At 51.3% G+C, this 20,073-nt stretch overlaps 7 protein-coding genes across 7 annotated transcripts; 4 read left to right on the forward strand and 3 right to left on the reverse strand.

Annotated features, from left to right (window-relative positions):
• Positions 1-6,518: 6,518 nt before the first annotated feature.
• Positions 6,519-7,816, reverse strand: MIND_00505300 (uncharacterized protein; the record flags this gene model as incomplete). Its single annotated transcript, XM_037361846.1, has 5 exons — positions 6,519-7,009; positions 7,067-7,139; positions 7,187-7,327; positions 7,368-7,715; positions 7,769-7,816. 5 exons carry the CDS (start codon positions 7,814-7,816, stop codon positions 6,519-6,521), a joined length of 1,101 nt encoding a protein of 366 aa, XP_037222138.1.
• Positions 7,781-8,942, forward strand: MIND_00505400 (uncharacterized protein; the record flags this gene model as incomplete). Its single annotated transcript, XM_037361847.1, has 4 exons — positions 7,781-8,008; positions 8,057-8,170; positions 8,218-8,404; positions 8,464-8,942. Exons 1-4 carry the CDS (start codon positions 7,793-7,795, stop codon positions 8,940-8,942), a joined length of 996 nt encoding a protein of 331 aa, XP_037222139.1. The 5' UTR covers positions 7,781-7,792.
• A 106-nt stretch (positions 8,943-9,048) lies between these two features.
• On the reverse strand, positions 9,049-10,521 carry MIND_00505500 (PLC-like phosphodiesterase; the record flags this gene model as incomplete). The annotated part of the gene is made up of 9 exons (XM_037361848.1): positions 9,049-9,273; positions 9,323-9,582; positions 9,637-9,838; positions 9,893-9,912; positions 9,965-9,997; positions 10,054-10,096; positions 10,143-10,255; positions 10,307-10,379; positions 10,441-10,521. 9 exons carry the CDS (start codon positions 10,519-10,521, stop codon positions 9,049-9,051), a joined length of 1,050 nt encoding a protein of 349 aa, XP_037222140.1.
• A 150-nt stretch (positions 10,522-10,671) lies between these two features.
• On the forward strand, positions 10,672-12,546 carry MIND_00505600 (uncharacterized protein; the record flags this gene model as incomplete). The annotated part of the gene is made up of 9 exons (XM_037361849.1): positions 10,672-10,775; positions 10,821-11,011; positions 11,057-11,074; positions 11,117-11,267; positions 11,316-11,526; positions 11,595-11,705; positions 11,988-12,090; positions 12,132-12,388; positions 12,436-12,546. The coding sequence occupies exons 1-9, from the start codon at positions 10,717-10,719 to the stop codon at positions 12,544-12,546; spliced, it is 1,212 nt and encodes a 403-aa protein (XP_037222141.1). The 5' UTR covers positions 10,672-10,716.
• A 334-nt stretch (positions 12,547-12,880) lies between these two features.
• Positions 12,881-14,995, forward strand: MIND_00505700 (uncharacterized protein; the record flags this gene model as incomplete). The annotated part of the gene is made up of 5 exons (XM_037361850.1): positions 12,881-13,115; positions 13,171-13,202; positions 13,252-13,492; positions 13,537-13,728; positions 13,791-14,995. The coding sequence occupies 5 exons, from the start codon at positions 12,881-12,883 to the stop codon at positions 14,993-14,995; spliced, it is 1,905 nt and encodes a 634-aa protein (XP_037222142.1).
• Positions 14,996-15,145: 150 nt separating this feature from the next.
• On the reverse strand, positions 15,146-18,766 carry MIND_00505800 (DUF3591 domain-containing protein; the record flags this gene model as incomplete). Its single annotated transcript, XM_037361851.1, has 11 exons — positions 15,146-15,396; positions 15,445-15,608; positions 15,662-16,133; positions 16,184-16,583; positions 16,629-16,878; positions 16,932-17,191; positions 17,246-17,470; positions 17,518-17,696; positions 17,747-18,068; positions 18,118-18,266; positions 18,313-18,766. 11 exons carry the CDS (start codon positions 18,764-18,766, stop codon positions 15,146-15,148), a joined length of 3,126 nt encoding a protein of 1,041 aa, XP_037222143.1.
• Positions 18,767-18,832: 66 nt separating this feature from the next.
• MIND_00505900 (PA28-beta domain-containing protein) lies at positions 18,833-20,072 on the forward strand (the record flags this gene model as incomplete). The annotated part of the gene is made up of 9 exons (XM_037361852.1): positions 18,833-18,862; positions 18,910-18,972; positions 19,036-19,067; positions 19,117-19,303; positions 19,354-19,439; positions 19,510-19,558; positions 19,619-19,819; positions 19,866-19,979; positions 20,031-20,072. The coding sequence occupies 9 exons, from the start codon at positions 18,833-18,835 to the stop codon at positions 20,070-20,072; spliced, it is 804 nt and encodes a 267-aa protein (XP_037222144.1).
• Position 20,073: the final 1 nt, after the last annotated feature.

Below are 20,073 nucleotides of genomic sequence, written 5' to 3' on the forward strand. Positions count from 1 at the left end.
AGGAGGTGGCAACGATGGGTTGGAGTTGGCATGGCCGGCCAAATGAGGTGGAAGAGGCGGGGTAGGTAGCCTCTCCCTCCGCTGTCCACCTCAACGCTGCTTGCTCACCCATCGCAAAGGCTCGCAGCTCGCTAAGGCTCGCAGGGGGACACTCTGGTTATATACTTTTTTTCAAGAGTTACGCTACTTACATACATGTTCTCGCCTCCACCTCCCCGATCATCTCCTCCTCCCTGCGCATCCCACTCCCGCTTCCACCGGCTTCCCATCGGCTCGACATCCCCGCATACCACCACTCCGTCCCTCCCACCTCCAACAAAAACGGAGAAAATCCATAGGGAACTCGCAGAGAACGCCTTTTGATGGAGCGAGGGCGCGTCACGTCTTGTCAAATTTGAATAAACAGTTGGAAAAGCAGAGTCAAGTCTCGGTTTGTAACATCGCAAGACTGAGAAAAATCCAGTAGTAGGCCCCTGTAGCAGAACTGGTGCTAGGTGGGGGAACGTGTGGCAGCGCAATGAAAACGGGGGTGTTGCTTCGCCGGGGTTACTAGGTAAACGATGACTTCAGTCTCGGATTGTAATGGTGCAAAACTGAGAAAAATGGATGACGGGAGTGGTCTTGAATTGCGCTGCCGCAAGACTGAGAATAATCAAAGTCGCGCAAGAGTTGGATCCTAATTTGACAGAGGGCTGCTGCAATCGCGCGCATTGCCGAGTTCGAGAGCGTGTTGTATGGCTGCAACGGAAATAGCTGCTGGAGGTTGATGGGGAGTGCATGACGTTGGGGTGTGGATGGAGTTGGTCGCGGAATGAGTGTAGAGGTAGCGCAAACCCGTAGTCGAGGCATGGCTATAGGCTGCTGTTGTGTGACGGTCGTGCAGTGTTTCGATGGCTGGGAAGGAAGACGGAGAGCGTTATTGCATTGCTGGAGGTGGTTAAATTTCGGGCCCGCGGGTAACTCGGGGTTCAACAACGTCGCCGCAGGTAACTCAAAGTAGTGTTGGTCGGAGGTGATGAGGGCGGCAAACAGTTCTTCACGGGCTAACCGCGGGAAACTTGGGGTCACGATTGCACATAACGAGTGCATAAGGTAAGTGTGGTGGGGGATAAGTGTGAGCAGTGGTGTCTGAGCTGGGCACCAGACAATGATAGTAGAGGGAAGTGTGAGTGGAAGTTGTGGGTGATAGGTGTCGGGGTGACGGCAGCAAATGCCTGCCAACGTCAGTGTTGCTAGCCCAACCCGTTTGTGGGCCTCCGGCGGCAAAACCCCACGAAAAATGAGCTAATTTAACGCGTTTTTTGAGGGTAAAAGTATGCCCAAAAAATCATCGGATAATCCGGATCAGTGATCGGATCTGCGGCCGGCGGGCACGGCAGCACGGCCCGCGCCAGCCTCCCGCTCCCGGCAGCAGCCGTACATCTGCCTAGGTCAGTCAGTTCACCAGGCAAGGATCAGGGATCACAACATACCTTGCTGCAAAGTAGCAGCAACCAAAGGGTTAAGCCCAGGCGGTTACACAACGCCTCCGGCAGCAAAAAGTCTGGCAAAAGTCAGTTATTTTCGAGTCAAAAAATGTTGGGAAATCGCTTACGTAATCATGGTTTTCACATCGAATTGAGCGTTAAAATCCCATTGTTTGTAGCCCTACAGGCGCCGATGCCAAGCAGTTCTGAAAGTCTCTGTCAACAACACGCCTCACATGTATGAGATGGACTGACCGTGTGGCAGTTGCAACCCACTGGGGTGTATGTCAGCACAAAAGCACGCGCTACTTCAGCACGTTGGCTGCCGAAGACCAGAGAGAAAAAGAACTGCGAGCGAGGAGTCTGCCAGCAAACAATCAGAACTTGACACGTGAAGGATGGGGGAAAGGCATACCATGTCAGCCTGAGCTCAAGTTGTTGATGTCCGCGTGACTCGAGGCCGATTCGGCGGGCACACAAATTGCACGCGACGAAATTGTGGGTCAGTCCAGAAACAGGGAGCAAGAAGCCCACCCGAGGTGTAATTCCAAGCGGTTCCAAAGTGCTGAAAGTCTCTGTCAGTAACAGGGCTAAGGTGTATAGGATAATTGACCTAGTATGGGGCCGGCGTTGCATAAGCGCAAAAGCACGCGACGCCCTAGCATGTTACAGACCATGTCAGCACCGTTGGGCCGACTGTTTGAAGTGCGTGGTTCGGGCGCAGAGACGAGTGGTGAAGCGCCGGACAGAGTTCAAGTTCAAGTTGTTGACAGTCACTTGATTCTAATGTGCGGGCGCACAAGTTGTGAGCAACATCTACAAGTCATGAGTCAATACAAGGTGTACTGACCTATGCATACAGCTTTGAAGTTGTTGATGTTCGCGTGACTCCAGTGTGAGGGGCGCACAAGTTGCGAGCAGGGCAGGTGTAGCCACAGAAAAAGGGGCGCAAGAAGCACCACTGGCCCATTTCCTGCTTGATAGTCCGTTGGCCGCCAGCACTTGTTCAAAGGATTAAGGTCAACCCGGCCCATTCTGCAAAGAAACCCCCATGAGAACTTGACGCGTGAAGGTGAAGGGAAAAAAGGCATACCGTGTCGCCGGCGCGCACAGAGACGAAGAAGAAGTGGACTTGTTGACCGTCCCGCGCGTACAGGGCAACGGCCTACGCGGCGTAGAGCAGTGGATGGAGGGAGTTGTTGACAGAAAGGTCACGGAGAGTGACCGCGGAGTTGCCGGTGATGATGATTACAGCAACTCCGACGTCGGCTGGTGATATGTGACGAGTGGCAAGAGATGCCGGCAATGATTGGAAATGCATTTGAGCGTCGGCGGAGGATTAGGCGAGCGGCGGATGGACGGAGAATGGAGTGAGCCGACAGCGGGAACGGCATAGAGCCCAGGGTCTAGGAGCGCTTAGTGGAAAAACATGTAAACCTGTGGGAGGAACGATTCAAACGGCTCTTGGCTTAGGTGGTTGCCGATGGACAGTTTGCTTATAGTCATTTTGTCCTTCAAGCCTTTTTGTATCGCTTTTTATTCTGGATCTAACAGCGTCTATAGGTTTTTGTGTCTCTAGAACTTACTACTTTCCGATCCCATATTTTTTTGACTTGCTGGACGCATCGCGACGCGGCGCTTATTCAGCTGACCATCCTGACCGATAAGGCAATACACCATGTTCTGGGTTTTGCCCTCACAACTGAGCTGATCGGGTATGGACAGGCGTGGGAAATAATGTTCAAAGAAACTATACATTATCCAGGGCTTCATCGCGCATGTATCTGGGCTTAAATGGACACCATACACCAGGAGATCCATTTTACTGATAATGCAACAAAGCTGCATCGTACGCGCCGATAGGCTTGGAACCTTTTGAGTGACATGTTACACGTCACTATGAGCCTCTCCTACGCCAATGTGCGTCCCTCGATCGTCTTCCACTGTACGGTATTGCTCATATCCGCAAATACACTACTTCACTTTCCAACACTTAAGCGCGGCGGAGCTGGCTAGATCTCCCTATCAACGTTTACCGACAGGGTTGATCTAACGTGGGAGGTGTTTCATCGGAGCTCCGCCGCGCTCGATGCACTTTCATTCTGAAATCTTACTTTCTGTACTTGTGTGAATACCAGCATCAACCTGGGAGGTTTGAGCCAAGAAAAGTGCGGGTTACACAGAAGCTACGACCATCATCCAGCCCCAACTGCTTGATTTCATCTCACACGGCCTCGGCACTCACCATGCGAAATCTTCAAATGACATATCTTAGGCGAAACTCAACTCCGCAGATTTCTTCAGCGGGATTAGCTCAACATGCCGTTACGGTGAGTATAAAAGCCTGGGACTTGTCCTGGCAACTCCCATCGCCCTTTCCCTCCTTCTCCCACTCAATCGCTCATAACCTCCTCTGCGACGCTCAACTGTTTCTTATTCCTATTACCAACTTGTCTAGTTATCGCCCGTTCCCGACCTGCAACGCTGCCCGACACTTCCAGCCAGTTCATTTTCGCTGTCCCATCCCTTTCGCAGTCGTTGTCAAAGGTCCGACGCAAGTCCCCGACATCGCTCCTCCCAATCGTTGCGCGCACGTCGTGTTGACGCGGCAATGAGGATTGACGCGTTAGGTAAGTGTCGCATTTCCTGTATTTGACCCCCCAAAAGACCCACCTTCCCGACTCGCTTGGCATGACGCGCATCTTGCAGTTGCAGGGACATCTCTGTCTTCAAAGCCGTTCCAGCCATTGTCGTTGTGTGGTCGACGTTGGTGATGGCGGTATCAACTGACTTGTCTTCCAGTTTCGCGTTGACTCTCCCGACTTGTTGGGCGTTATTGATGAAGTTGCGCCCGCGGTTTTGCGCGAAACTTTGGGTGTATCGTTGTCGTTGGCCTCTACGACAACTAAGGTATAAGTTTGGGATTGGTCTCGATGTCCAGCTCAACTTACCCGTTACCCCACATAGTTTTGCACAAGCGGACTTGCTCTTTGCCGAACCGGGCTGGTCGATTGCGTTGCCAGCGGCCTCTGCGACGCCAAGGTCAGTTTTTTGTATCCCTTTCAATGTCTGAGTTTACTTACCCGGGGTCGGACCATTCAGGCATATCCTTGCCGTTCTTTGCCTCAGTTGTCGGAGTCTGTTCTTGGCCGCAATACTCGGTGAGTTTGCAACCGGCTTGTCGCCGGTGCCCGCTAACTTGCCTCAGACGGCATTGCATCATGGCGCCGCACGATGAACTTAGATGGCTGGAGTTGTTGCTGGCCGTTTCGGGGAGGGGGATTTGCTGTAGTGTTGGCGCGTGTTTGAGTTCATTCTGGCTGAGCTTTGCTCTCGGCTGCTGAAATTGCCGCTTGCAAGCTCGTCCCGGGCAGGTACCCAGAAAGCGGCTTGCAGGTCCTCATTGTCGGGACCTTGCACTTGCATCGGTGTTGGCTGCCGAGTACGGCGCTGACCCTTGCGAGCAGAATGTTGGTCAGTGTTCTCATTCGACTCGACAGATCCGAGCCTTACCTGATCGTTTTAGGCCCTTGTTCAACGTTGAAGGAAGCCTTGGCAACGCTGCGCGCCTCGAGTTGGCGTTGCGGACAGTTGTCACCAATGTTGTACTGTCCGTCAACAGCGCCAACCAATTTGGCTGATATGTCGTTGGCGCGCGCCGCGTTTTGTCGAGCACGTTGTTCTTGATGAGTTTGTCGTCCTTGTCGGCGAGGAAGAAGCTCCCATGGTCGTTGGTGTGAAAAACTCCCGTGAGTTGTGACTTGAACAAGTTTGTCGTCGTTGTTGCGCGAGCTCGCTGGCAGTGACAGTCGCAGCCGTTATCAGCGGTCGTTTGGGCGGCAGTCCCAAGGTGATGATGTTGGTGCCCTCGAAAGGCGTGCCGGCCCAGTCCATAGCCAGTAGTTACTCGTAAGTTGCAGCCGGATCGGCGCCGGCGTAAGTTGTGGTGGTGGTGGTCAAATGCTGCCATTTGGGCCGGAAAGCGTGCGGTCGGCGTGGCCAAGTTGCCTGGCAGAAGTGTGATCGCTGGGGATCATATAGGCCTTGCCTCGATATCCGCCGCTCCCTTCCACCATTTCCCTCCCGTCTCCCGCTGTCCCTCGGCGCACATGCCGCTTATCGAAGGCTGTTGTCGTCGAAGAGGCCGTCTGCGATCGAGATGAAGGACAAGAGGAAGAAATACGAGTCACGAGCGATGTGACGGCACGCGTGAAGGTGAGCAAATATTTCGTTGTTTCTTCTACTTACTGACATGCATTCTACGAGGCGGAGGTTGTCCAGTCCATGCCCGAAGGTAAGTTATTGTTACCTTTGATTCAATCTTGCTTACCCCGTTTCCTTCAATTCATCTGGCTTACCTTGTTGTCGCTCGCGGCACGCAACGAAGACTTGTGGAGTATTCGTGTCGGCCTTTTGATTTGATGTGCTGGGTCGGGCTTGTTGTCTGAGCTGGTTCGTTGCGATTGCCCACGAAAACGATGACTGACCTGGAATAAGTAGCGTGCTCAAGGTGTCATTGGCGGTGCTGGTTTGGGCTGAAGGGAGTTTTGCCGTATGGCGCATCGACAGTCAAGGCTGACCTTGACGTTGTTGTCTATTGACGCGTGAGTACCGTATCTGTCTCTTAGGCAACAACAACTCACCTATTTTTCAAGACTTGACGCAACCCGTTTGTTGCTTGTGGCTGGACAAGCTGTTTGTCGGAGCAAGAATTTGTGATATGCGAGTTTGGGTTTGGGTTTCACAAATGGTTGCGGTGAGTGAATCTACTTTCACCCGCGTTGTTTGCGGGTTTGATGGTGTGAGCTGAATTTCGCGCACGAGAATGCAAGCAGCTGCGCGACGCCTGAAAAGAGGCCGGTTTGGTGAGCTTCGCGGGCTGCGGTGTGCGAGACGTTTGGCGCGTCGAGATGCATATATGTAACGCCGTGGTGGGGAAGAAGAAAGAAGGATGGTCGATCCGTGATGTCATTCCTCAACTTGAACAAGATTATCTCGCCTACTTATCGTACACTCCCAATACAAATTAACTACTCATGCGCTCATGCACTCTCATGCGTCGTCGCTAGAATCACTGCCCGGACCACTTTCTCCAAGATTTGGTTGAATATTTGGGTCATGTTGTTGTTGCTGCGATGGATTTGGGCCAGGGATTTGACCTGGTACAGGAGGCACATGGAGAGCTCCTGGCTGAACGGGGCTCTCCAACAAAAGGCGAACGAGGACAGATTCAAGCGCAGCCACGCTACCCATAGGAAATTCAAAAGTCCGGGCGTGCTCACGGACGCTATGGAAAAGCTGGGCCAGATTCTCCCATCTGTCTTGCGGAAGCGACCCTCCTGGCCAAGGGACCATCATTGGCGGAGGATAAATGACACCGGGAGCGGGAGGAAGCATAGGTGGTGGAGGCATTGCCATCGAATTAGATCCACTTGGGGTTGGCGTCTTCGCTTTGCGAGCATCTTGGTGAAGCGCGAGCCTTCGTCCACGCCGCGTGAATGCAAGATTTGCAGGGCCAATCTCATGCGAGTGCTCCGAAATATCTAGAATTACAATCAGTGGGTGGTTTATTCAGAAGAAGAAGAAACTGAGACACCCACAACAAGCCCGTACCTCCTCTGAATCGAAATAGGTCTTGTAGCTTATCGACGCGCCACACCCTTTGCCGTCCAGCTAGAGAGTATTACTAGGAAGATTATGAAAGCTAACAAACAACGGACCTTGCGACTGGGCACTTTGCGAACACGCTCTGGATGTTTCTTGACGTACTTCTTTCGCCCACTTCTTGAATGCCTCGCGCAGACAAGCTTGGTATGCTCCTTGAAACGTGGCGGGACAGCTTTACTTCCATGCGTATCTCCCTAAATGGTCAGCCAAGTACAACGACTGGATCCAAAGTACCTTGACGAATTCGACGACGTTGTTCTCTTCCTCCTTTGCTTTCCATTCCATGAAAGCGTCCAAACTGGGAAATACAAGAGTATACGCATCATCCTCGCCGCTACCGTAGGGAGCCTTGGTCGCCCGAGTTGAGCCAAGGGAGACGCCCGTCGTTGGGAAGGTATCGTTCAAACTGGTAGGGGTAAACTGAGGAGGTGGCAACGATGGGTTGGAGTTGGCATGGCCGGCCAAATGAGGTGGAAGAGGCGGGGCGCTTAGTCGGAAATGGTAGAAACCAGGATGCGCCTGAGTTGGCTGAGCGGTCATCTCCATATCCAACCCAGTTTTGTTGCGAATGAGGGTCAAAAGCTGAGAATTCTGAATTGGTCCGACTAAAAGTCACGCTGTGACCTTGTCATCACCCGAACTTTCTGCCCAAACTTTCGATGCCGCTCCGAAATTCTCTGCATAGACGCAACCACAAAGAACGCTCTCAGCTTGCACATAGGTCTAGGCTTGGGATCTTAGAAAAGCACAAGGACTATGTCAAACGTGCTCGGGACTATCATGATAAGCAGAACAAGCTCAACCGGCTGAGGCAAAAGGTTGCAGAGAGAAATAAAGATGAATTCTATTTCGCAATGAAAAAGCAAGCCACTAAGGTACGTCGTATTTACCATTTTACACGTGTCTTATGTCTTTTTTGGTAGGGTGGTGTGCATGTTGCAGACAGAGGAAACGTCGCGTTACCAGTGGATATCGTTAAAGTGCTCAAAAGCCAAGACGAAAACTATGTGCGCACTATGCGTCTTGCAGGCTTGAAGGTAAAGATCCAACCCTTCTCGTCCGAGATTGTGCTCAAGATAACTAGAAAATCGACAAATTGAAGGCGCAACTAACGGCTATGGTGGATTTATTGGGTTCACAAGAAACAGATGCTACGGAGGAGCTAGAACCGGAGGAAATCGAGACCCTGCAAAACGCGGGCATTCTTCCCAAGCGTAAAGGGAAAGGCAGGGCCCGCAAACACATCGTCTTTGTTGAGGATGAAGCAGCGGGTGCGGTTACTCCTTTTCTTTGCAACTGTTCTTTGTGTTCATGTTTACCCTTTCCTCAGCGAAGCAATATGCAACGTCAAGCAAAGCCGTCGCGACTGTTGTCGATGAACCCCCGTCTGAATCCCCAACAGTGGACCTAGGATGGAAGCTTCCAACGAAAAAGCGTCATCGGAGGGACTGGGATGAATCTGAAGAGATAGCGGAAGCTGCTGGGGAGATAACTGCCGAGGAATCGCGCGAAGATTCACAGGCAAATCGGACACGATTGTTAAAAGAACTCTCCGCGCGACTCTTCCGCGACACTCAACTACGCTACACAGAGCGGGAGTTTGAAATGCAACGACAGCTTATGGGCAAAGGTGCTAGGCGTAAAATTGCTGGAGTAGAAGCAGTGGAGGGGGCCGATAGTGACGAAGAAGACGAGGACGAGATCGACGCCCGACGAGGCAAACGAAAAGCACCCTCCCAAAAGTTTGCCGATGCTAAGACTTATAAACCTCGTGTTTATAAATTCCGGATTGAGCGTAAAGGGAAGTAGAATACTACAAATGTCATGCTTTGTGTCCCATTGTTACTAACAGTGCGATATTTTAAGTAGTGGATGTGTCCATGCAAGTGAATTTAGAGATAAGAGTGCGTAACAACTAAAGCACACTGGATGCTCCAAGCGCAACCCCAACAGCAATCAGCAGACAAGCAGCAAACTGTGACGTATTAATCAAAGAGGGAGAGGAGCCATTCCCGGTGGTTGAGGTTCGAGGCGACGAAGAGCCAGTAATTGGTGTGGCGATTGGCGATGTTGGGCTGTAGGTCACGCCGTTAATCTGCGCCGCAACTTGGAAGACGCTACCGCCGCCGTATTCGTAGAACTAAACAACGATCAGCCAAGCCATTCAGCGAAACGGGGCAGAGACAAACATCGACAAGCATGAAGTTCGGAGCACGTCCGTTAGCCGCAACACATGTGTCTACCTGGGCGCCCAGTGAACCAGGCCCAGAGGCACTGTTGGTCACGTTCGCTCTGTCGATATCCGGAACAGGACTACCAAGAACGATTTTGTCCAAGAAGTGGTTGATCAGATACATCTGGGTTGCGGTGTCGCCTTTGGTGCGGTTGACATTGCAGTCGAAGGTTGGGTCAGTAACGTCGTATGCAGTTTCCCAGATGTTAGTGAACTCTGGTCCAAGATTCAACCAACAGAAGTAGAAACTTGGCGTGAGGGACAACACACCGTCAATCAGATACGGCACAGCAGCGGGGTTCGCGGTATTGTCAAGGAACGAAATTAAACGTGTCCCGCTGTCGATCAAAGAGCCAAGTGTCGGCCAGGAGGAGGCAGTCATTGGAGATGAAGTCGGTGCATACGACAGCTTGTCTAAGCCAACGGAAGCAAAAACAGCGCCGAAGGTAGCCGCTGGCAGGTTGTCGATGTTCTGGACAAATCAAGTTGGGATACAAGTTCTGGTGTGGAGCGAAGCGGGACTCACAACTATGAGTAAAGATAGCACTTGAACCCCAGATCATTACGAGGATAAAAATATTTGTTGTGAAGGACATACCCTCCTGTGTGTTGGCGTCCATCCATGATTTCACTAAGGAGATAGATGTTGGTGGCCTTTCGAAACATTCAACTGCCCCAACGGCGCACCTTTTTTCAGATAGTCTTCCAAGGTGCCTCCATTGTAGAGAAACTAGATTCGGAGTTGAAACGCCGTGCGGCAGGTTCGACCAACTTACACAGCTCGTGTGGCACAATTGGATGACTCCGGACTGGTTGTGAGCCTGCATCTGAAGCATCCTCACACCATCATTTAATTGCTGAGTTATATCGTAGTCCTGGTTGACGGCGACTACCAAGTGTTATAACACAAGAAAGAACAAGGCATCGAAATGAAGCGCACGATTGTTTGTGCCAACGGCATAAGAGTTGTGGGCCCCAACAAAAGACACATTCCCAAAGCTTTTCCCACAAAGCTGCACGAAGAGAAGAAAGGTGAGGGGTCAAGTCCGAATTCCGCAGTCAGTGAGCACGCACCTCCGCATGACCGTTACATATCGTTGCAGCAGAAGTTAAAGTTGCTGAGAGCAGGGAGATGGCCAGAGAAAAGCCTAGCATGAAGAGCAACTAAAGAGAGCGTAGAGGTAGGTGTGCAAATGAAAGAAGGTCGTGGTAGTTTTGTGAAGGCTTGGCCAAAGACAATCGGACTTGGAGTGAATGACAGGTGCCTGATCTGACAAATCAGGCTGACATCATCACCGGGTCCATTCCCAACCGACTCCGAGTCTCACTCCTCAGTCTCTCACTGCGTTGATGCCCAAACAAGTTGTGCTGGTAACTGGTTGCTCTGCAGGAGGAATAGGCTACAAACTGTAAGTTTAACTTAACACAGCTGCGCTCCTGGTCAACAGAACCAGCTGCGAACGATTTGCTGCCGAAGGATGTCGCGTATTCGCAACAGCTCGTCGCCTGGAAGCCATGTCTGGTCTAGCAAGCAATCCCCTTATTTCGCTGGCAACCCTGGATATTACAAACGATGCTGATGTGCAACGCGTAATGAAGCTCATCTTGGAGGAGACTGGTCGCATCGACATCGTCGTGAACAACGGTGAACTGATTCCTGGAGGCGTTCAGCAGTTCTGATATTCTGTAGCTGGGCTTGTGGGAATTGGTATGACCTTTTCTTTTCGGTCTTGAGCCTGAAAGTTCCCAGGCCCTCTTATTGAACAAACTCTTGATACTGTGAAGGCCGTGTTTGACGCAAACACATTCGGTGCCTTGCGTGTAGCCCAAGCGGCATTTCCACATATGGCAGCACGCAAGAGCGGATTAATCGTGAATATCGGGTCGGTTGTGGGAGATGTGTAAGTTTTGTTTCTGTTCAAGTCATCTTCCGATGGTGAACCTGGCAGACCCGTTCCCTGGAATGGTCTATATTCGTCGACCAAGGCGGCCATGCACTCAATGAGCAATATACTTTCGATGGAACTCCAACCGTTCAATATCAAAGTCCTAAACGTTGCCCCCGCTGCCATTCGCTCCAATATCGCAGCAAATGGTGCTGGATTTAGGCAAGTTGGCTCCATCCCTTGGCTAGCCAAGACTGATCATGTCGTTCAATTAGTTTGTCGCCCACTTCAAAATATACTGCCTACCTTCCGGATATCCTTCGGCGGTTGAATTCCAGCCAGGGGCCTGCTACGATGCCTGCGGAAGTGTTTGCGCGGAGAGTTGTCAAAGCGGCGTTGCAAAGGAATCCCCCTACCCACATGACACTTGGTGGAAACGCTTGGATTTTCAAAGTAATGAGGTGGATGCCATGGTCTTTCGTTCTGTGGTTTTGGTGGAGGATGTTTTCGAAGAAGGTGTAGTTGCTAAATCGGGTATGACGTACTGTCTGTCACGTGTAGCCGATGTTCTCCTCTCTCCCGATCCGCCATGTCGACTGGCTACCTTTCCCCCAATGTAACACCTAGCAAGCTCAAGAGTCTGTCTTTTGTATGCCTTTGACTATGTTCTCAAGAGGCAAAGCCCAGAAATCTCGAGCCCGTCGAGAACCGAGTGGCGTGTTCTCACTATTTCAGCCTCCCCAAATTCAGCAGTTCAAGGAGGCGTTTCAACTTATTGATCACGACAAAGATGGTTGGATCGGGGAGAAGGACTTGAAAGAGATCTTCGCCAGTCTAGGTATGTTGTTATCACTTGCTTGCAAACATACTAATGTGTAGGCATTACGCCATCGTCATCGACTCTGGACGAGCTTCTCAAATCACGACCTGGAGACACGCCTGCCCATGGGGAAGAACGCGGCGTAAACTTTACGATGTTTCTTACTATGATGAGCGAACGACTATTTGAGTTCGACACGGAGGCCGAGCTCATCACCGCCTTTGAGAGCTTCGACGAAGCCGATGCAGGTGTGGTCCGGGTGGAGGAAATGCGCAAATGGTTGAGTGAAGTAGGAGAACGAATGGGCGAACGAGAGGTGCATACTTGACCCTACCGCGGATTTGCCTAATCCAGGTCTCTCAGATCGACAAGTTACTAAAGGGGCCGTTTACCGACCGGCAAGGCAACTTCAATTATCGAGAATGGGTCAAGGTGTTACGGGTGAACGAAGACGACGAACAGCCTGTAACCTAGCGTATGCTATTTCTGGCCACTTATTTTCGAACTCTGTAGACGTATCAACCATTTTGGTATTTTTGTCGTCACGAAAAGTGAATTCAGTGTTTCACTTTGCTTTCCGTGTGGGCGCTTTGCTTCGTGCGTGGTCAGCAGTCGTTTGGGAGGCAACTTGGGAAAGGGCTTGGCTCGTGATCCGATGAGATGGAAACAACACCCCCAAAGATTTTCTTGGCGATAGGAAGGCACGAAACACAGCGTGAGAAACTGACTGCGGCTTGGCGATTTCGCTTTTATATCCCCGACTTGCGATCATTCGTCACCCCTCTCACTTGGACTTCCACCTCACAACATGCCCGACTCTCCCAAAGACGACCAATCCGTCGCCTCTTCCTCTCCCGAGCTCACCCAAAAGTGTCTTTGGGTTGATTGCACTCAGGCATTTCCTGACCCAGAAGCCCTCTATAATCATCTCTGTAACGACCACATCGGCCGTAAAAGCACCAACAATCTCTGCCTCACCTGCAAGTGGAAGGACTGTGGCACCTCATGCGCCAAGCGCGACCATATTACCAGTCACCTTCGAGGTCAGTAGTCATAGCCTCGTCTCATCTTAGTTGCTGATCCGTATGCTACTACTAGTACATACTCCTTTAAAGCCCCACGTCTGCGAGGTGCGTGGCTGTTCAGGCTCACAACTCTGGGTTTCTGACACTGTTTCAGATATGCAAGAAGTCGTTCAAGCGACCGCAAGATCTGAAAAAGCATGAAAAAATCCACACAGAGGAGCATCATGCCCAACACAAGCATTCCAAGGCTATCACCGTTGCCGACCCCGCATATGTTTCCCGTGTCCGCGGCGACTCTTCTGCGAGGCCGACCAAATCTGTGCCCTCCAAGTTATCTTCGAACGGATCAAGCGGCGCTCCTCGAGCTCAGTCCCGCGGTTCATCGACTTCCGATGGTACGTCCCAAGCAGCTTTGTCTGCCAGCCTTAATGTGACGTAGGGTCCAACTCTAACTTTCCTCCTACTCCTTCTCCAGATTTTTCGCCTCCTCCGATGAACCATTCTCCAACCGAAGAAAACTACCCTTCCAGCTGGGACCCTACGACCGGCTCCAAACGCTCGCATGAATACAGCGTTGACGACTTTTTCACCGATATGAAAAAGCGACGACTAAGCCCTTCTTACGATCCACGTAAGTCCCCCCAATCTCAGATTTGCTTGGCGTGCTCAGTGATTGACGTTGATCTTTCGTAGGCATGGCCGAGCGTCTTGAGAGACTGAACCACGTGTCTTATGCTCTCCATAACACACCCTCCGGCTTCAATCCGCGTTCGGTGTCGCTCGACATTCGTACACCAGAAGAGCTGGCGGCCGTCAACGATTTTCTCATCACCCTTGGCCGCGATGTCTCCGACAATCCGCGGTCCCACAGCGGCTCATCTAGTTTCTCCAATGGGGATTCCTTCTTTGACCCAGTCAGTCTTAGTCAACTTGGTCTTGCGAATATGCCTGGTGTTTCGAATGCCGGTCATGGACCATATCCTACCCATTATAATGCCCCTTCTTTTTCTTCGACGCGCTCATCACATCCTTCTGTGCAACCTTCTCTTTACGGTTCAGTCTACCCACATCTCGACGAGCATCCGATCGGCTACCACGGCGAATATCCGGCTCGTCGCGGCAGTCACAAATATGCCCCATATCCGCCTCAATACCATCCCGGTCACCACCAACCTTCGCCTCCCCACGATGGCGGTTCGCCCCATTCGGCATCCAGCCATTCTACGCCACCGCAAATGACACTTCCAACTCCCGATGTTGTCTCATTCGACTATCTTCGTCCTTCGCGTGGTCCCGCTCCCATTGCTCAGCTTTCTCCCGCCGAATTCATGTCCAAAAAGCGTCAGCAAATGATACCGTTGGGAAGCGCAGGTCCGGCAGAGCCTATGGAGCCCAAATTGGCCACCACTCCCTATCGCGGTCCGCCCGCGAAACTCACACCGACTCCAACACTCGCATCGGCCGAGTCGCTGTCCAACAGTGGATCCTTATATCCGTTGCTTACCAAAGGCGACGCGAAATACGACTTGGCCCCTCTCAAATACCGCTCAAGCTCGCCGACTTCTCGATCCACAACCCCGTCAACAGCTTCAGGCCCTGGCTCTCCTGCGCCAAAAGCTGCCGAAGTCACCGTTCTGCCTTCTCTTCGAAGTATTACTGCGGCTTCTACCGCTTCTACGCCGGAGGAGGACGATTCAGAGGTTGCCCAGGAGATGGAGCGAATTCAAATCAGCGAGGACGAGCGACGGAAACATGCTCAACTTATTCGTGACTTGCTGGTGGCTATCAATGCTGAATTTCGTCGAACGTATGGGTCAACACCGTCCTCACCAGACCCTGGACCCGCTGCCATCGTTCGTGAAGAAACACTGCGCGATGTGGAGATGACGGCCGCATAATACACGGACTTACTTGCCTTTTCTTTTTTTCTTGCTCTCGACGATAAGCTACCTACCTACAACCAATGGTCTATTGCCCCCCTTGGTGTTTCTATACAACAACGTAGTAAATGTGCCAAAAGTGTACTACTATTACAAATGCGATATAACTTAAGTCTTCTTGAGCATTAATTTGAGTTTGGGAACCGTGGAGGAACCGCTGGCAGCAGGAGAAGGTGCTGCTGATTCTTCTGTGGACATGGGGGGAGCGGTTGCAAGGGGAGACGGGACAGCAGCGGGGAAACCAAAAGCGGAGTTGATCGCTCGTCCTGGTACCGAAGGAGAGTTGGCGGGCTGACCAGAGGGAGTATTCGGGCCAGGCGTATTGAACTCCGCCCAACGCGGGCATTTGCGATTCGTTTCTAAGTGGGAGATTTGAGATAACGCCAAAGATGGGAGTGATGACGTACTCATATGGCCAAGCTGACCACAATGACCACATCGCCGAGTTGTATCCGGCTTCATGGGTCGGTTTAATTGCAAAGGAACGCCACCGGCTTGGACAATCTTGGCGTTTTTCCTGTGCAGCCGCCGTTCTTGATTTTTCTTCATCCGGGCGATCTCCTCCTCGAGCCTAACGGGGCAATGTTATCCCATGCCAAGAAAAAAACTGCAAAAGAAGCATACCGTTTCTTAGCACGTGCATCCTTGTCCGCGTCACCGGTGGGAGCAAGTGTGTCAGCAAAAGTAGCCTCCTCTTCGATGGCTTGGCGCGAGCGGACGTACGCACGAATGACAGCTGGGTCCCGGATGATCTCGGTTTGCCAATGACCCATCACCAATCGCTGGATCCGGAGAACCCGGCGGTTCGATTCCGGCCCCACACTCGCGTCTCTTTCCATTGAAGAGCCTCGACTAACTGGGGAAGCGGCAACTGGAGAAGTCCCTTCAGGGGGCACTGTTTCTTGTCGAACAGAGGTCGCACGGCCACGCTCACGCTCAGGTTCTTGCTCTTCCTCCGCTGTCAGTTGCGGCTCGTCTTTGCGGATGAGCGATTGGAACTGTGCCTTCCAAATACGCTCAATCTCCGACTTGTAGATCACCTGTTGCTCTGCAACATTGTACCGGTGGGCAGATTTCGGGCGGTTTTCCGCCTCGGCTGGAGATAAGGATTAGACGTATTCCAGAAATGTCGATTGGTTCACTCACCGACTTTCTGCTCATAACTTTCCCCCGCTTTGACAAAAATGTCCTTCATCGAGATTCGGATGAAGCTGAATGCTTCGCCTCGTCCAGAAGGGTCGCCTTCACCATGTAAACGGAGCATCGCTTTGGCCTGCGTGGCATATAGGAAGTTTTTGGTCGTAATCCACGGTGCGAGCTGCTGCTCCACAGAGAGGTTTGATTCATCCTTATCTTCAACTGAGTCCGCCCCTTGCCCGTAGCCAGCGTCGTGTAAGTGCCGCTGCCCCACTTGCATGCTTTCCATCAAGCAAACTTGCTCAGGCGTCACCATCTTGAGCATCTCTGCGTCCGTTGGAATCGTGACATCGTCCTTGACACGCCAAAAGCCCTGGTGTGGCCCCCTCCGATGATACTCCATGAATTCCTGTCGTGGCGTCGTTAACGGCATAGCACAAATGAGCATTCTTACCTTGAGTCTCTGTCGCATTTGCAATTCATTTTGGTCAGGGAAGTATTTCATCAGGCGTGAGATCTTCAACCGCTCCCCTGCACTCTTGCGTAACAGCTTGAATGCGATAATCTGTAGTCGGTACTTGATCGTGTTGGTGATTTTTCGAGAATGTGGACCGGGAACTTCGGTGACTGGGTAAGTTTGACCGGCGACAAAGAGGTTCTTGATTTCTCGCAGATAGTACTTGGTATCTCCCTTGATTGTGTTCCTGGAAATCCATGTCAGAATTCAATAAAAAGAGCGCCAAGAATAACGATGTACTTGATGACAAGGAAGTCCGTAGCATACGGTTTGTGCCGAAATAGTGGGGTTCTGACGAGATTGTTGTACAGCGCAGGGATCGTTTGGCCTGGATTCACAGATCCGAACTTCATGAAGGGAGTCTCGTCTTGGGGCTCTAGAACAAATGGAACGCCAAGATCATGTTTGGGGACATATTCGTCTTTCTCGTCCTTTTTGCGGTAATAGTTGACCAGAGAGCTGGCCATACCGAAATTTTGAACAATCGGCGGGTGCTCTTCCTAATAGAAGAAAATAAGAAAAGGGAGGAAGAAGAAAAAAGAGTCCAGGCTAACCGAAAACTCCCATAGTACGAAATTACTGGTATCTTTGAGGGTAATGTCCGTTGTTCGTCGTAGTCCTTCTCCGATGTTTCCTCCTTTGCCCAACTTGCGACCTGACTTGTCCTTCTTCTTCTTAGCGTGACGTACTTTGCTGAAGTGTATCTCGATGTTGGAAGGAAACTGCAAGGCAGGACGATGAAAGGAGCGAGCCTCCTGCTTGGATAACCGAGTTCGGTACTGCAACGGCTGTAAGTTAACGTCGATTGGCTTGCATATCGACCCACAAATGGTAATTGCAACTTCTGAGCTGGGTATGCATGCTCAACAGCGATTTGGCCAAAGGTCTGTCGAACACGATGTCGCCCATCTTTCGAAACTTCATAAAAGTGGTCGTTGGACAGATTGAACTTGTCTTTGACCCCAGCATCCATTCGAAAGCGCTTGCGGATTCGGACCGTTTCAACTATGACATCAATGAGGAATGACAAGATGAAGAAAAGCGGAGTCTCGCACCGCTTGGTTTTTCTGGTATTTTATCGTCTTCATGGTTGAATTCGAGCTGGGTGAAGTCTTTGAATGGTGCACGAGGGTCCCATATGATGCTTTGTGTCCACGCGCCAGATTCAAGGGCTTTATTAGCGGGAGTGGTTAGATTTTTGACATTCGGTGGTTTGACGACTACTGCGCTGTCTGTGGGTTCGTCGGACGTTGTCGTTGGCTGCGGTTTGGCTTCCGGCTCATAGATAATCTGGTCTTCCCAATTAGATAGTGAAACCAAATCAAATCCTCGGTCTTGTAAGGTTAGAGAAAGCGGAACAGAAGTCTTTTCTCGTTCCTATTTGCGTGTCAGTTAGGTGACAGTAGCTTATATATCGGCTACTCACCTCTAATGCCCGCCGAAGGTCTGACTCTACGCTGCTTGACGCGACAATGGCCTCAACACGCTGGTTCTCCACCTGCTGCTTTGTGGCCCCGATGACCGTCTGCAAAAATCCTCGAGGCTGGTCACGCTTTCGCGGATAAACAGTGTCGACTGGGTTTGGTGAGCATTATGCACAGGCGGCTGGCATTATACCCACTATGAAACGGTCGTTTGGTCAAACGCGACTTTTGACCGGTATAGCCCTTGAACAACTCTGTAAAGTCGAGGACTCTATTAGGATCGTAGGCAGGAAATCGCTCATATACAGTCTTGGGCCGCTCGACGAGACGCTTTACTATTTTCACCCGACGTTTGGGTTTGAGAGCCGTGGGCGACTGTGGTTCTGCCTTAACGAGAGGAAGCTCTTCGTCTACCTCGCCTTCCATCTCCCTGTCTATTTGGTCCTCCCAATCGTCACCCTGCCCGTGCCCCACCGCCCCGTCGTCGGTTCCAAACTGGTCGCCATAAATCTGACTCGCGCTGAGGAGTGAGGTGCCCAGACCGAGACGGTTCGTTATGCTGGAGCTTGAAGGGACTAGATCTCCGAGAATAGAGCTTAACGAGAAACCCGTGAGGGCAGAGATGGCTTCATTTTCCTCCTGCGCCGACATGGTGGTCCGAAAGACGTGTGACAAAAGCGTGATCTGTGACCGGACCCACTAGACGCGTACACGATTATGGACGCCACTCTCGCTGCTCGACTTGAGGTATTTGTAGTTCATCTGAACGGTGCCAGGTGCCAATAATTTATCAGGACTTTCACAAGAAGGCGACCGCAGCGGGTGAAGAAGTCGTCTTCAAAGATTTCCCAGCGAAGGTGCGAGTAATTCCATAAATGCACACTCATCGCGCTCGCTGAAATCAATCCAGCTCTTGTAAGATCTACTGTGGCTACCAAACTTCTCATAAAATGTTCCCCCAGGCAACTACAAGAATTAATCGCCTCCACTAATGACCCCAGTTCACCATACCATCCCAATCACGCCTATACTTTCACCGACACAACCGTTTATCCTCCTCCACAAGCAGAGTCTACAGGCTCCAAAAAAAGGAAATTAGACGACAGTATGTCTGCAACCAGCGATGCCAGCGACACACAATCCGCACGCTATCCCCAGCTTGTTCGGGCCAACACCCATCTGCCTCAGGTTTGTTTCAGCAGCTCCAGAAGATCGTCTACTCAAGTCTCTGCCCCAAGCTTCATACCATCCTCAAGCGCGAGTGTGAAGAGCTGATTGTGCTGACGGATAAAATAAAGTTGTGGATCTCGCTTACCATGCCTAAGTGAGCATAACATTCCTGTCTTTTTCCAAACAAAAACTTATGGTATTCAGAATTGAAGGGTACGTTTTAGCTTTCCGATGGGCGACTTTACTCATGCTGTCTCAGCGGTGACAATTTCGGTACTATTTATAGCATTCCTTGGGGGGGTGGTGCGATTTAATTGCTAATATTTCGTGCAGGAGTTCAAATTCAGGAAGGTGCGCTCGGGGACTCCACTAGATCTCATACACCCATTAACTCATGCAACAGAGGTGGTCGGTGAGCTGGCGCGCTCACAGGATAGTGCGATCAACCTGAGAGATTCTGCTCGCAACGATTACCTGGCGCGAGCCAAGATCTGTTCCAAACTCATCAAGTACCCACACGTTGAGGACTACGCGGTACATCGTTCTTGGACCATTTCATCCTAACTGAAGAGGTTTGCAGTTGGCGTTGAAGGAGCACGATGACACACAGTTTTATCTGACACGCCAGCATCTAAGCGATCTCAGAAATTTGTACGCCGTTCTAACCGACCTCATCCACAAAAATATTGCGAAGGTATGTCTCACCTCGCGGACGTAAACTTTTGGGGTTCTTATTCCTCTCGAGATCAAATCGCCGAAAGGCAATGGTGGTTTCGGCCTTTACTAGT

Source organism: Mycena indigotica (genome assembly GCF_014461135.1).
Source record: "Mycena indigotica strain 171206Taipei chromosome Unknown Mind.scaff0004, whole genome shotgun sequence".
Lineage (NCBI taxonomy): Eukaryota > Fungi > Basidiomycota > Agaricomycetes > Agaricales > Mycenaceae > Mycena > Mycena indigotica.